Source organism: Manis pentadactyla, chromosome 6 (assembly GCF_030020395.1).
Source record: "Manis pentadactyla isolate mManPen7 chromosome 6, mManPen7.hap1, whole genome shotgun sequence".
Classification (NCBI taxonomy): domain Eukaryota; kingdom Metazoa; phylum Chordata; class Mammalia; order Pholidota; family Manidae; genus Manis; species Manis pentadactyla.
Window position 1 is genome coordinate 116,760,068 of NC_080024.1, and position 16,985 is coordinate 116,777,052.

Below are 16,985 nucleotides of genomic sequence, written 5' to 3' on the forward strand. Positions count from 1 at the left end.
AGGCCTAGACCTGCTAAACACCCAGCCCTGGAGATCTGCTCTGGGAGCATGAACCTACATTACATGGTGCTCTGGAGATTAGTGGGGTTGGAATGTTAAGACAGGCAGAATACTTGGGGAGACTGAGATACCAGGAAAACAGGGATCCACATCTGGCGGCACTGGGACAAAAGAAAGGCAGGTGGTGTGAGAGACTTCCCAGCAGTGAGAAGGCTGCTAAAGGGGCAAGGATTGCAGAGCTTGCTGCTACGGAGAAAGGACAGGTGGACAAAATGGTCTGGGTGCACTGACTAGCAGGTTGGAAATGTTCAGAAGCTTCAGGTGCTCCAACCCCCTGCATGGCTACATAGTCCAAGTCCCCTCCATGGCAATACGCAGCCTGCTGTGCCTTCCTCCCGGCTGGCACCAGCTCACAAACCAGCTGCCCTCACCATTGTGCCAGACCAGCCAGAGGGTGGCCCCACCTATGGCAGCTACAAGTGCAAAGCATAGAGGCTTCTCCCTGCATGCTTGGCCCACTGGCTCTGGCAGTGGAGATGAGGCACTGCAGCTGAGAAACAGGAAAGACATCTTTCCTCCCGACAGGCACCAGCGCCGCTCGCCTGTGACTCCCGCCATCACTCTAGGGGCTGAGCAGCTCCAGAGAGTAAAGCTTCTGGGCCCTAGAGGGCATCACCTACAAAATATGAAACGTCAAAGGAACATGATTCAAACTACAATCCCACAAACACCAGAAAGAGGGCCAAGTGAAACTGAACTCAACAATCTTCCTGAAAGAGATCTCAAAATAAAAATCATAAACATGCTCACGGAGCTACAGTTCTTATTCAAGAACTCAGGGAGGAATTCAGCAAAGAGATACAAACATTGACTAATACAGTATCTAAAATGAAACATTACAATGGAGGGATTTCAAAGCAGATTAGATGAAGTAGAGGAGACAGTAACAAATAGAAATTAGAGAACAGGAATACAAAGAAGCTGAGACACAGAAAAAAGGATCTCTAGGAATGAAAGAATATCAAGAGAACTGTGTGACCAATCTGAACGGAACAATATTCGCATTATAGAGGTACCAGAAGAAGAAGAAGAGAGAAAAAGGAATGGAAAGTGTCTTCGAGGAGGTAATTGCTGAAAGCTTCCCCAGTCTGGGAAAGGAGATAGTCCCTCAGGCAATGAAGGTGCACAGATCTCCCAACACAAAGGACCCAAGGAAGACAACATCAAGACATCATAATTAAAATGGCAAAGATCAAGGATAAAGATGAGTTTTAAAAGCAGCCAGAGAGAGAGAAAATCACAGACAAAGGAAAATCCATCGGGCTATCATCAGACTTCTCAACAGAAACCTTACAGGCCAGAAGGGAGTGGCATGATATACTTAATGCAGTGAAGCAGAAGGGCCTCGAAACAAGAATACTCTACCTGGCAAGGTTATTTAAATTTGAAGAAGGGATTAAACAATTTCCAGATAAGCAAAAGTTGAGAAAATTTACCTCCCACAAACCATCCCTACAGTGGATTTTGGAAGGACTGCTATAGATAGAAATGTTCCTACGGCTAAATAGCTATCACCAGAGGAAATAAAACTACAGTGACAAAGTAGACCAATTAATTACTAAGCAGATGCAAAATCAAATCAACCACCCCCAAAGTGAGTCAAGGGTTAGACAAAGAGTACAGTATATACAGTATATACAGTATCTAATATATAAAGAATTGGAGGAGGAAGGAAAAGGAGGGAGAAAAAAGAACCTTTGGATGGTTTGTAATAACATACGAAGTGAGCTAAATTAGACTGTTAGATAGCAAGGAAATTACCCTTGAATGTTTGGTAACTGCAAATCTAAAGCCTACAATGGCAGTAAGCACATACTTATCGATAATCGCCCTAAATGTAAATGGTCTGAATGCACCAATCAAAAGTCATAGAGTCAAAAAGACATCCTACAGTATGGGAGAATATATTAATAAATGACATATCTGATAAGGGTTTGACATCCAAATTATATAAAGAGCTCACACACCTCAACAAACAAAAAGCAAATAAGCCAATTGAAAAACCAGCAGAGGAGCTGAACAGACACTTCTCCAAAGAAGAAATTCAGATGGCCAACAGGCACATGAAAAGATGCTCCACATCGCTAATCATCAGAGAAATGCAAATTAAAACCACAATGAGATATCACCTCACACCAGTTAGGATGGCCAACATCCAAAAGACAAACAACAAATGTTGGCAAGGATGTGGAGAAAGGGGAACCCTCCTACACTGCAAAATAGTTCAACCATTGTGGAAAGCAATATGGAGGTTCCTTAAAAAACTCAAAATAGAAATACCATTTGACCCAGGAATTCCACTCCTAGGAATTTATCCTAAGAATGCAGCAGCCCAGTTTGAAAAAGACATATGCACCCCTATGTTTATTGCAGCACTATTTACAATAGCCAAGAAGTGGAAGCAACCTAAGTGTCCATCAGTAGATGAATGGATAAAGAAGATGTGGTACATATATACAATGGAATATTATTCAGCCATAAGAAGAAAACAAATCCTACCATTTGCAACAACATGGATGGAGCTGGAGGGTATTATGCTCAGTGAACGAAGCCGGACAAAGAAAGACAAGTATCAAATGATTTCACTTATCTGTGGAGTATAACAGCAAAGCAAAAACAGCAGCAGACTCACAGAACCCAAGAATGGACTAACAGTTACCAAAGGGAGAGGGACTGGGGAGGGTGGGTGGGAAGGGAGAAATAAGGGGGAAAATGGGGCATTACGATTAGCACACATAATGTTGGGGGGGACATGGGAAAGGCAGTATATACAGAGAAGACAAGTAGTGATTCTATAGCATCTTACTTTGCTGATAGACAGTGACTATAATGGGGTATGTAGGGGGGACTTGATAATGGGGGAGTCTAGTAACCATAATGTTCAAGTAATTGTACATTAATGATATCAAAATTTAAAAATTAAAAAAAAAAGACAGAGTCACTGAATGGATAAAAAAACAAGACCTGTCTCTATGCTGCCTACAAGAGACTCACGTCAAACCCAAAGACATGCACAGACAAAAAGTGAAATGATGATGGAAAAGATATTTCATGCAACTAATAGGGAGAAAAAAGCAGGAGTTGAGTACTTGTATCAGACAAAATAGACTTCAAAACAAAGAAAGTAACAAGAGACAAAGAAGGACATTACATAGTGAATGGTAAAGGGGTCACTCCAACAAGATGTTATAACCATTATAAATATCTATGTACCCAACAACAGGAGCACATATATATGTGAAAGAAATACTAACAGAATGAAAGGGGGAAATAGAATGCAATGCATTCATTTTAGTAGACTTTAACAACCACTCAACTCCAAAGACAGATCAATCGGACAGAAAATAAGGAGACAGAGGCACTGAACAACACATTATAACAGATGGACCTAACAGACATCTACAGAACTCTACACCCAAAAGCAGCAGGATACACATTCTTCTCAAGTGCACATGAAACATTTTCAAGAATAGATCATACACTAGGCCACATAAAGAGCCTCAGTAAATTCAAAATGATTGTGGTCTGAGAAGCTGGTTGGTACAATGTCAAAGGTATGAAACTAGAAATAAATTAGGCAAAGGAAATGGAAAAGCCCACAAACACAGAGGCTTAACAACATGCTCCTAAATTAAATAATCAATGGATCAATGACCAAATAAAACCAGAGATCAAGCAAAATATGGCTACATAATTAACAACAATAACTGAACACCACAAAATCTGAGGGAAACAGCAAAGGCCATGCTAAGTGGGAAGTATATTGCAATACAGGCCTATCTCAGGAAAGAAGAACAATCCCATACGACAGTCTAAACTCACAATTAATGAAACTAGAAAAAGAACAAATGAGGCCCAAACTCAGTAGAAGGAGGGGCATAATAAAGATCAGAGCAGAAATAAATAAAATACAGAAGAATAAAACAATAGAATCAATGAAAGCAGGAGCTGGATCTTTGAGAAAATAAACAAAATAGATAAACCCCTAGCCAGACTTATCAAGAAAGAGAGTCTACACACAAAACAGAATCAGAAATGAGAAAGGAAAAATCGCTATGGACACCACAGAAATACAAAGAATTATGAGAGAATACTATGAAAATCTGTATGCTAACAAACTGGATAACTTAGAAGAAGTGGACAGCTTTCTAGAAAAATACAACCTTCCAAGGCTGACCCAGGAAGAAACAGAAAATCTGAACAGACCAATTACCAGCAAGGAAATTGAATTGGTAATCAAAAAACTACTTGAGAACAAAGGCCCTGCACCAGATAGCATCACTGCTGACTTTAATCAAACATTTAGTGAAGACCCAATACCCATCCTCCTTAGTTTTCCAAAAAGTAGAAGACAAGGGAATACTCCCAAACTCATTCTATGAGACCAGCATCACTCTAATACCAAAACCAGGCGAAGACACCACAAAAAAAGAATTACAGAACAATATCCCTGATGAACATAGATGAAAAATACTCAACAAAATATTAGCAAACTGAATTCAAAAATACATCAAAAAGATCATCCATCATGATCAAGTAGGATTTATTCTAGGGATGCAAGGATGGTATAACATTCAAAACTCCTTCAACATCATCCACCACATCAACAAAAAGGACAAAAACCACATGATTATCTCCATATATGCTGAAAAAGCATCGACAAAATTCAACATCCATTCATGATGAAAACTCTCAACAAAATGAGTATAGAGGGCAAGTACCTCAACATAATAAAGGCCATATATGACAAACCCACAGTGAACATCATACTTGACAATGAGAAGCTGAAAGCTTTTCCTTTAAGATCGGGAACAAGACAAGGATGCCCACTCTCTCCACTTTTATTCAACATTGTTCTGGAGGTCATAGCCACGGCAATCAGACAACATAAAGAAAAGGCATCCAGACTGGTAAGGAAGAAGTTAAATTGTCCCTGTTTGCAGATGACATGATACTGTACATAAAAAACCCTAAAGAATCCACCCCAAAACTATTAGAACTAATAACGGAATTCAGCAAAGTTGCAGGATACAAAATTAATACACAGAAATCTGTTGCATTCCTATATACTAATGATGAACTAGCAGAAAGAGAAATCAAGAAAACAATTCCATTCACAATTGCATCAAAGGAATAAAATACCTAGAAATAAACCTAACCAAGGAAGTGAAAGACCTGTATCCTGAAAACTACAAGGCACTCTTGAGAGAAATTAAAGCGGATACCAATAAATCAAAACACATCCTATGCTCATGGATAGGAAGAATTAATATTGTCAAATGGCTATCCTGCCTAAAGCAATCTGCAGATTCAATGCAATCCCTATCAAAATATCAACAGCATTCTTCAATGAATTAGAACAAATAGTTCTAATATTCATATGGAACCACAAAAGACTCCAAATAGCCAAAGCAATCCTGAGAAGAGGAATAAAGCGGGAAGGATTACACTCCCTGACTTCAAGCTCTACTAGGAAGCCACAAAAATCAAAACAACTTGGTACTGGCACAAGAACAGACCCATTGATCAATGGAAGAGAATATAGAGAACCAAAATATAAAGCCAAGAATATATGGTCAATTAATATATGATAAAGGAGCCATGGACATACAATGGGGAAATGACAGCCTCTTAAACAACTGGTGTTGGCAAAACTGGACAGCTACATATAAGAGAATGAAACTGGCTCATTGTCATAGTTCCATACAGAAAAGTAAACTCAAAATGGATCAAAGACCTGAATGTAAGTCATGGAACCATAAAACTCTTGAAAACATACACCAAAATCTCTTGAATATAAACATGAGCAACTTTTTCCTGAACACATCTCCTCAGGTAAGGGAAACAAAAGCAAAAATGATCAAATGGGACTACATCAAGCTAAAAATCTTCTGTACAGCAAAGGACACCATCAGTAGAACAAAAATGTATCCTACAGTATGGGAGAATATATTTGCAAATGACATATCTGATGGGGTTAACACCCAAAATATATAAAGAACTCACATGCCTCAACACCCAAAAAGCAAATAACCCTATTAAAATATGGGCAGATGATATGAACGGACAATTCTTCAAAGAAGAAATTCAGATGGCCAACAGGCACATGAAAAGTTGCTCCACATCACTAATTACCAGGGAAATGCAAATTAAATCCACAATAAGATATTACCTCACACCAGTTAGGATGGCTAACATTGAAAAGACTAGGAAAAACAAATGCTGGTGAGGATGCAGAGAAAGGGGAACCCTCCTACACAGCTGGTGGTAATGTAAATTAGTTCAACCATTGTGGAAAGCAATATGGAGGTTCCTCAAAACACTAAAAATAGAAATACCATTTGACCTGGGAATCCCACTCCTAGGAATTTACCCATAGAAAACAAGTTCTCAGATTCAAAAAGACATGCACCCCTATATTTACTGCAGCAGTATTCACAATAGCCAAGATATTGAAGCAACCCAAGTGTACATCAGTAGATGAATGGTAAAAAGAGGTGGTACATATACACAATGGAATACTATTCAGCCATAAGAAGAAAACAAATCCTACCATTTGCAACAACATGAATGGAGCTAGAGGGTATTATGCTGAGTGAAATAAGGCAGGCAGAGAAAGACAAATACCAAATGATTTCCCTCATTTGTGGAGTGTAACCACAAAGCAAAACTGAAGGAATAAAACAGCAGCAGACTCACAGACTCCAAGAAGGGACTAGCAGTTACCAAAGGGGAGGTGTGGGGAAGGGTGGGTGGGGAGGGAGGGAGAAGGCGATTGAGGTATATTATGGTTAGTACACATGGTGTGTCAGGGGTCACAGAGAAGACAGTGTAGCACAGAGGAGACAAGTAGTGACTGGCATCTTACCGCACTGATGGATAGTGACTGCAATGGGGTATGGGGGGGACTTGATAATATGGTGAATGTAGTAACCACAGTGTTTTTCTGCAAAACCTTCATAAGAGTGTATATCAATGATACCTTAATAAAAATTTAAAAAAAGAAAAAATGCCAGGCCACCTGGCTCCCTTCCCAGGCTTTTAATAGTAAGTAATCTAAAGCTCCAGGAGTCCTTCCGAGGGCATGGGGGCCTGGAGCACTGTGGGCTCCTGGTCACCTTCACTGAGGAACTGCCTGCAGGGAGGCTGCCTTCAGGTCGCCTGGAATTTCTTTCACTGAGGCCCTGTTGGGTGAAAGGGGTACCCCAGGAACAAGAGAGAAATGAGGGTCATCCTCCCTGCTTCTGAAAATCACCTGCCCTGTGAGTGGACAGGCGGCGCCCCCGCCCCCCACGAGGCAGCAGGGAGTGGGGGCCCCAGGAGGGGCTGTGCCTGAAGCGGAGGCAGAGCGGCACTTACACGCCCATCCTGCCTCCCGGCCTTGGCTGGCACCCCCCGGGGTACCATTTTTCCGAGTTCTGCAGATGATGTCCATGCTCACTAAAACAACCGCTGTCCTAAGAACAGGTGGGATTTAGTACGACAGTGGCCAGGTAGGCCAGAGTGAGGTGCTCACTAAAGACTGCCAAGAAGGGACCTACTCTGTCTCCCCAGTAGCCTGCCTGAGACCCACCAGCCGGCACGGGCACCTCTGTCTGCTGGTGGCGATGGGCCCAGAGAGGCCCTAGGCAGGGCCCTGGTACATTGTCCCTTTACAGAGGCCATCAGGGGTGGGGAGCTCAGCAGGAGGGAGGGAGCCTCCGCCCCACTGTCTTTACCAGCTGGGGGATGATGCAGGCACTGCAGGCAGAACCCAGTACCACAGCTGTCCCAGAGCAGGGGGCCCTGCACGCTGGGCTCTGCCACTTCTGGAGGGAACACTTTTGGCTTTGTTACAAACCATGAGCTTCCAAAGGAATCAGGGCAGAAGTGTTCTTTCGCCTGTCCTGACTCAGGGTGTTAGGGTGACAGACACCAAGAAAGAGTGCCTCAGTGGCTTGAAGGGTGGGGGGTAAAGTGGGAGGGGCCAGGACATGGTGGCTGCAGCTGGCAGAGCCTAACAGCCTCCACAACAAACAAGTGATTCTGGTATGCTGATCTCGACTAGAAAATGTCACTGCACACCCACCCGCCTGCCCACCCTGCAGCCTGTGAGCTGGGAACTTCTTAAAAGCCCACAGAATGGGGAAGAGCAACATGGCCAGCCGCTCAAGGGCATCTCCTCCATGGGACCAGGACAGGAGGGTTCACCTCACATTTAGGTAAAAGGCTTCAGAGAGGAGATGAACACAGCCCACAACTTACCGGTGTGGGGGTCGTAAGCATCGCCATCATTTACCAGCACTTTGTTGAAGAGGACGACGCCCCCATCGCTGGGGAAAGGCTTCTGGGTGAGCCCCGCAGAGAAAGACACCAGCAAAGGCACTGGAACCCCTGGAGCAGAGAGGACAGGATGTGTCCCTGAGCCCCTGGGCTGGGGGTCAGGGCTGGGCAGTGGAGGCCTAGGTCCTCAGCCTCACATTGTTGTTTTGCCTTAAAGTGCTAAAGACGCGTGGGACACAAACTCCCCACTCCCAAGGTCTCGTCAGGACAGCTGGGCAGTGGAGTAGATGCTTGCTGAGAGTGTACATGTGAAGGTCTGTGTGTACACATTGTGAAACTGTGATGCCATGTGAGGGGACAGGAGGCTGGCTGGGTGTGTCTGTGGGGTGGAAGCTGACTGTGAGGGACTTCGTGCACACACATTCCTGTGCACACTGCATGGCTGTGTGTGTGTGTGTGTGTACACGTGGAGACGGATGGCCAGGGAGTGGGTAACAGAATAATCTAGGGAGCTACTTACTTACTGAAGAACCAGTGAAACCTGGCCTCTCCAGGAAGCTGGTCAGGATGACACCCAGCAGAGACCCACCCAGTAACACTGAGAAATTTCCTGAGCTGGGACGACATAGGAGAATTTCTTGTCTCAGGAATGACTCCAACCCTCTCTGGGGAGCAGCCTTGGAGAGCCTGGCCCATGGCAGGTGGTGGGGTGGGGTGGGGTGGGGAAGGGCTGGGCCAATAGCCCAGAGGGACACTTGGGAGGGGCAGAGGCTGCCAAGGAGAGTGACCTCCCGGCCCGTGTACGTACCTGGGGAGGTTGCAAGAGGTGACCTGGGGTATCCTGAAAAACAAATTGGAATGTCAAAGTCCTAAAAAACACCTCATTTTTCAGAGCCCCCTCCCCTTTTCCTCCCTGTTCCTCACACTCTGAGCTGCCTTCCTAGAAGCAGCGTGCTGCGCCTGTTTCCTCTCTAACCCACTCATTCCCAGCGCAGACGTGTCCCTGAGGGCTTAGGAGGAGAAAGATGAGGCACTGGGCATCACAGGCCTGGGGGGAGCGTCCACCAACTGAACCCGACACATGCCCACCCCACACCTGCCCTCCAGGAGCACCGTCTGCTCACGGCTTTTCAGGTAGCCAGGCTGAGCACAGGTTCATTGTGTGGATGCGTGAAGGAACAAATTGCCTAACAGTATAAGCAGCAATGGGACTTGGAAGTAACAGAAGGACAAACTGTCCTCTTAGAAAAAGCATATTGGCCCCAGGGAGAGCTGCACTGGGGGCAGCTGAGAAGGAACAAAGAAAAGGAGCTGCTGAGAGAAAATGTGTCTCCTGGTCTTCTCAGCAGTGACCTCACCTGCCTGGCAGCCCCCGGCCTTCAGGGATTGTGTGTAAACCAGGCTATAAGTCTGGCCAGACTCTGAGGGGCTAGTTTGCACTATCCTGTGATAGTTGAAGTGACCTGCCCCAAGCAACACTATTTGCTTACATGGCATAGTCCTGAGCCTCAGTTTCCTCATCTGTAGAAGAAATAACCTCACGGTGCTGTCAGGAGCTGGAGGGGATCAAGCACCTGGTTCAGTCCCTGGCACATGGTGGGGGTCCCACAAATGCTCGCTGCCCCTGCCTCCTCCCTCCCGCATCCCCACAGGAGCCCCACCTCACTGAGGTGCTGGCCTTCACATGCGCACAGAGCACTTACTAGCCAAGCAGCGAACTAGGCTTTTCTCCTCCATCCTCACAGTGACGTCCTGAGGTCTAGCTTTGCAGCTGACAGAGCTGACGCCTAGGTTAGGGAGCTTCCCCCGGTTCCCAAACTTGTAAGGATGCAGCTGGGGTTTGAGCCAGAACGTTCTGGTCTACCTACTCTGCCGTGCACTTTGTGCTTGCTGCAGAGCTTCCTATACACACAGGTTGCCAGGTACACTTCCCTCTGGCAGGTCAGTGAGCTGCCCTTGTGGCCCAGAATGCCAGCCCATGTTGCCCCTGGGGTGGCCCAACCTCTGAGCATTCCTTAGCAAGAACTGGCGCTTCAGGATGTCACATCTTTGGAGAGCTACCTTCCAGATCTCGTAGCTTGAAGGCTGGACGCTGGGCCCTGGGCCTCAGCAGCCCTCACACTCGGCTGGGCCTTACCTGGTGCTCCTGCAACGCCCTCGGCACTGGGTACGCGTCCCAGCCGTGTCTGGCCATCCACGCCCCGTGGCAGGCCCCGGCCTGACATGCCCTTCCTACCCGGGGGCCCGGCCTCTCCAGTCTCCATGATGACACCGGTGTAGCCTGGCAGCCCCGTCCAGCCTGGGCGTGGAAGAGGGTCAGGCTGCGGGCCAGTGGGCACAGTGGGGTCCTCTGTCAGGAGCACAGCTCTCCCGGGCACCTTCGCTTGGGGTGGTGGCACTTCCGAGGGCTCCTCCGCTGCACAGGTGCAAAGGGCAGAAGTGCACAAAGTTAAAGGCTCAGACCTAACAGCTAGGCCCCAGACTGCTGAGGCTCAGTGGGCTCACTCAGTGGGACCATGTGTGCATGTGGGGGTGACTATTCCTGAAGCACCAATTAAGTCATGGGCTCGGCTTCCAGTGCCACAGTATGGGGACAGCCTGCCTCGCAGCTTCAGAAGGAGCCCCAGGTTGGGCTGCCCTTGGCTCACATGGAGCTGTGGAGAAAGCCAGGTCAGACCCCTGCCCAGCAGAGGGGCCCTGTCAGCCTTTTCTCTATGTGATGGTTGCACTTCGCAAAACAGCAACATTCTTGGCTCCAGCCCCCAAAACTTCCTGATTTCACTGTATCATGGTCCCAAAGATGGATCACAATTTTCAGGTTACCGGCACAGGCTAACTTTGGCTTTAAGATCAGCAACTGAGGGAATTTCCACTGGAGGAACCTCGTGATTCACATTTCATGCCCTCTTGGGATGGTGATCTGACACAGCCAGGAAGCTGCCGCCCTTTCCTCCTACAGATGCATTCCTGGAACTAGTCTTCCAGGAAGCCTTCCTGAGGGCCCACAAAGTATCTAAAAATAACTGGGACTGTCCAGATACCACCCTCAGAGGCCAGACCCCAAACTCCACCCACCTCCTCAGTCTGTATGGTGCCTGCAATGTGCAGGTTCCAAAGCTATACAATTATGTTGAGGCAAAAATCAGTGACTGCATTTTCACCCACCATCTACCTAGTTTGTTTTAAAACTAAGGTAACTACAGCAGATCATATACAAGCTCTCCCTCCATCCATGGAGCCAGGTTGCTCACATACCTCCAGCCCCAAAGGGAGGTCATTCCTCACAGTCTTTCCCAACCAGTACCCCATGAGAGAATTAAGCACCACAGAGAATTGTTGACATGATCACTTTCTCAATTTTTCCAAGGGTAAAGAACTAATGCCATTCTATGGAGAGAAGTTAATTCATGCCATTCAATGGAATGGCATCAGGCCTTAATTCTCTTCAAACTCTGGTCAGGAATGGCTGGGTTAGACAAATAAATTGAGGCAGAGGGAGTCCAGACATGGAGATGCCAGCCACAGTGAAGTTCAGGAGTGAGAGAACAAATAGTCTAAAAACATGAAGTCAAAGTCTGCACACTGAATTAGGAGTCTTCCAGCCCCCTTACCCTGCTCAGCTTCCAGGACACTTGCTTATATCTCAGATCAGAGATGGAGGGACCTTCAAATTGACTCCATAGTGAAGCCCATAGGCATGAAACCCTATCTAGTGCCTCACCGTTAAATGTGAACCAGAGTCAAGATCAACTTATAAGCAAAGAAAACCTCCAATAAGAGCGTCAGAGACCAAAACAAGCCATCCAACCAACCAATGAAAAGGAATTATGAGAAAATACACAAAATATAGAAGAAATACACAAGAAAACAAAAAATAACCTCAGAAAAATAGAAGACACCCATAAAGATGCAAAAGTAGATTGGCATTAAAAGGGCATAATCAGAGAATAAGGAAAAGCCTTTGCTGATTGAAAATATGCTTTCCAAAATAAGAAAGTTCAATGAAAGAGTTGGTAGATAAAATCAAGAAAATCTTTCAGAAAGTAGAACAGGAAGAGAAAATGATGGAAACTAGGAGAGAAGCCATAAGAAAATTAGATGATCAACCCAGAAGTCTTCACCCCATCCCACCCCAAAAAAATAGAAAAACTGGGGCATAGGGATGATGAGCTGGTAAGGAGAGAATTAACAAATACACATACAATTTCTCAGAAATGAAGCAAATGAAAAATCCCAGCAATTTTTATTGAATAAAAGACCCAAACCAATGCACATCCAGAACACTGAGAATAAAGCTTCCTACAAGCTTTTAGGGGGAAAAAAATTAGAAAGTGACTTTGAATCAGACGGGCATCACAGGCTTCTCAACAACAGTACCAGACACGAGAAGATGAAAACTATGCCTTCAGATTTTGAGGGAATATAATTTTAACCTTGAATTCTATACCCAGCTAAAATATCCATCAGTTATGAGACTGAAGACATTTTCAGACATACAATATAAAAAAAAAACTATCAAGCATTCTTTCTTAAAAGGCTTTTGGAAAATGTGTTTCACTGAAGGGAGTAAAACTATAAAAGAAAGGGACATGGAATAAAGAAAAGGGTCTATGTCAGGAGAGAAGTTCAAGGCATTTCCAGGATGATAGTGAAGGAAGTTTTCAGATTGAAAGCCTTGCAGCAAGTCTAGAGGATAAGCAGTGAAGACTAGACCACGAAGAGAGAGAGACCTCCAAATGATCTGATATTTGTCACTGTGTAGAAAATCATATGGAGAGGGTGTTTGAGGGTTTGAAGAATCCAAAATAGAGACACAGAATCTAGCAAATAACACTACAGTGAATTCAGAGAAAAGCAAAACTCATCATATACAACATAATTATGTTTAACTATTATTGATCTATTTAGTCCATAACTGTATAAATTCAGGCTCTTGATTTTTGTTGTCTCTGCTGGGAGTTGGGAGGAAGGAAAGCAGGGGAGACATGAGAGACATGTCTATAGCCGACAAATTAAATACATAATATCTAAATACTATATATGGTATCTCTATAGAGAGACAGCTAAAGCTAATAAATCAACTTAGAAAGAAGAAGGTAAACACAGAAAAAAGCAGCCCTAAGAGTTGCACATGGCTGTCTCCAGGGAGTGAGAAGGGTGCCAGGCAGAGGTGGGTGGGCAGGGAGCTCGTTTAATCATAAGCTTCTTGGCACTATTTATTTTTATAAGATGTAATTACAGAAGGCACTCCCTGGCACCTGTTCCTCCCCTTCCCTTCAGTGCAGGCTCACCTGGTCTGTGCCTCGCCTGTCCCAGCTCAAGTGTCCTCTTCCCCCTCTTCCTGGAGTTGTTCCATCCAATCACTCCTCCGCCCTCAGGCCTCCTGCCTTCCTACTGGCTCCCTCCCTGTGGCTGTTTCTGTATCTCCATCCAAAATGTAAAAATAATTTTTTTGACTCTCCCTGATTACAGTCACAAAGGACCTTAAAATAGCAAAGTTCAAGCCCCCAAACGGGTCCTGATTTCCTACCTGGCGCCACCAAGCCCTTCACACCAGCCCCCTTTCTCTGAAACCCATCCTTTTCCATCCCTCACTGGGGTACCTCCCTCCTCTCTCCTTTGTCACTCACACGTGTGCGTGTGCTCATACCAAATGTGTTGCTAAATCCAGCTAATTCTCATTCTGAAATCATTTGGGCTCCTTCTTCAGAATGCTCTTTAGAAAGCACCCTAGTCATATTATTCCCTGCTCATAACACCGAGTTGAATCTCCTCTGACTTCCAGACACTGTTGCCTGCAAAGCATCAGTGACTTATTACGTGCCGCCCTCATCTCAGCCTCCTACCTACCTTTGCACCTTTGCTTTCTCTGTCCGCCCCCCAAAAGCCTCCTCTGCACCCTCCTGATGTCCCAGCTCGGACACTGCCTCCTCCGTGAAGCCCATTATGGCTCTGCCCAGTCAGGATTTAACAATCTTGCCTGTGAACCACAAAGCTCTTTGGGCCTCTAAGGGCTCTTTCAGATTTTCATCTCTCCTCTCTTCCTGGATGATGAGCACCTGAGGATGACACATTTTAATGATCTTTTATCCCCAGTGCTTAGCAAGTCCTAGCACAAGACAAGGAGACCTATAGTGTTTGGTGAATGAAAGGCAGCTGGGAATAGGGCAGGTGCTGGGGACCACACACCAACTGCCAGCCTCTAAATTAGGCACCCTGGCCATCCCGGGGCCTGTAAGGGCAGTGCTGGTTCACACAGGCCGTGATGTTCTCTCTCTTCTATTCGCTCCCTCAACACCCAGGCTTGTCACACCAAGTGGAAAACAGAGGGGAAAAAAGGAATAAACCACTTGGGCCAAATGTCCTCCGGTGGTCTCCTTGGAGCACATCCCTAAGTTCTGGGGACAGCTGACTGCCCCCGGCTGCCTGCACATCACAGCGAAGATTGTGACTAGTAACTGTACTGGGGCCTCACAGTTGCCCCAGCAGCGGCCTCCCCCAGCTCATGCCCGCGCCACAGCATCCGGTGGTGTTTTCAATGCATGTTCATGACCATGCTGTAATGAGGACCAGCCAGCACTTGCTCATTCTGGAAAGATAATTCTCCGGCAGTTGATGTTTTTCTGAACCAAATATGTTTCTAATTCAGAGAGTGACCATTTGAATGGAGTTCTCCATAAGAGCCAAGTGTAGCTGCCTGTGTGTTCCACACGGGAGGAGTGGTAAGAAGGGATCGACCATGCGTGTGTGCCACCCTTCCGGCCACCTGCCGCGAGGTGCCTGTCCTGATGCCAAGGCATGGCCTTAGGTCCCCATAAGCCATGGCCTTACCATGGAGGGACCTAACATGCAGGTAGTAAAGGTCACTCTCTCTCCTTTAAAGTTCTTATTAACAGCCAATTTCAACTTTATGAATACAAAAACCTGCCTGAGAAAATGCCCAGTAATCCTTCCAGCTGACTGACACCCTAGCTCTGTGGACAGGAGTCCGGGCTGCCTGCAGCCGCCAGGGAACCCTGAAGGGAGTCGGCTGCCATTAAACTAACCCGCAAGAACGAAGGCCCCTTGGCATGTGCCTGGCAGCTTGGGGGTGTCTTGTCATAGAATAGGAGGCCACGGGGGATGGACACTGGCCTTAGATGTCAGTGTCTGTGTCCGAGGCCTGGCTGGGGACAGTCACGGGGCCATCTGGCGTCATCAGCCGCGTCCAGTAGATTGTCTAACCCTGCAGTGCCCTCTTGCTGAGCAGGCAGTGCGTTGTCCTTCCTGTCCGCTCCCGCAAGGGTGCAGCTCGCTCATCGGAAGTCAGGTCGCAGTGGACTCTGATCTGCCTGGAGCCCAGAGGTGTGCCTCATGCCCAGTGCTGCAGCCACACCAGCATTTTCAGGACATCAGATAAGACCTCTTGATTAAAAACAAAAAATCCATCGGTATGCAGAATGCGGCAGGCTGAGGGAGGGACGGCTGGCTGAGGGAGGGACGGCGGGCATTCCCGGTTGAAGGCAGGACATCCCTGGCTGAGGTGTGGGCCGGGCCTGACTCACGGGGAGCTCTGAGGCACCACGGCAGGCCACAGGATTCTCGGGGGGGAGGACACAGTGACAGAAAACCGGAATTGTTCCCTGGACGACAGACCAAGGGAAAGCACGTTTCCTGGACTGGTTCTTCCCTGAGCAAATGGCACCCTCCGTGTATTTTTCTGGCTTTGTGGAACGAAGGGAGAAAGCTTCCAGCATCACAAGGGTGCACTGTGCTGGTTACATCCCAGAAGGGCCCTGGACTGTCCCCCAGGAGGGCCAAGACGGAGGGGGCTGAGCCAGGAACTCGAGTCCAGGCGTGACCACACAGAAAGCCTGCAACCAGCTCAACAGAGAAATGGGCCTGCATTTCTGACAGTCCCACCAGAGGACAGTGACACACAGGGCTTTACTCACACGTGTTAAAATCCGGTGCAGTACATTTGAAATGGAAAGTAATTTGCAATCACTGAACCCCCCCCATCTGCGCATCAGCACCGGTTGGGAACCTCTTTTTGGTAGAAATTCACAGGCTGATTCTAAAATCTTTACGGAAAGGCAGAGGATCTATGCTACCTGATTGTAAGACTTCAGCTGCAGTCATGAAGACGCAAGAAAGACAAATCAGTAACTGGAGCAGAAGTGTCCAGGGGCAGAGGAGGACGGTCGAAAGCGAGATGTCGTCTCCTCTCTTCTCTCCTCCCCGCCTCTCCCCTGCTTTCCAGCACAGCTGACCCTGGGCGGTTGCATCCTGCTGCCATTGAGGTGGCCTCCCCTCTACTTCCAGGACCAGAGCTAGCGGTCTTTCATTTTAATTACCAATTTAATTACAAAGTCTTGGGTTTTCCCTCATCCCTGTTAGGCAGGATCTCCTGAGTCAGCACAGGAGTTATTTCTCTAAAGCTCCCAGAGAACTTTTGCAACCATGGGGAAGCTCGGTCCTCAGGACACTGCGGTTCTAATACCAAGGTTGAGATGGAGAAAAGCACCTGCTCAGCACACCACGGGGGAGCATTACAGAACCAGAGGGCCAGGGGGTCAGGGGCCAGGACGGTCTGGGTGTGCACAGTCCCTGGAGCCTCTAACCAGTCATAAAACTCGGGCTTGGTCCATCATGCTGTCTTGGACCTAAACAAGCCCCAAACT

The 16,985-nt window shown here is 46.7% G+C and overlaps 1 protein-coding gene across 1 annotated transcript in view; it reads right to left on the minus strand.

Annotated features, from left to right (window-relative positions):
• EMILIN2 (elastin microfibril interfacer 2) overlaps positions 1-16,985 on the minus strand; it is a 69,257-nt gene that overhangs the window by 2,406 nt on the left and 49,866 nt on the right. Inside the window, exons 5-7 of the mRNA XM_036905844.2 lie at positions 10,460-10,738; positions 9,131-9,163; positions 8,305-8,433 (exon numbers count right to left, since the gene is read on the minus strand). Of these exons, the coding sequence (XP_036761739.2) occupies positions 8,305-8,433; positions 9,131-9,163; positions 10,460-10,738 (441 nt within the window). The remainder of the gene's footprint in view (positions 1-8,304; positions 8,434-9,130; positions 9,164-10,459; positions 10,739-16,985) is intronic.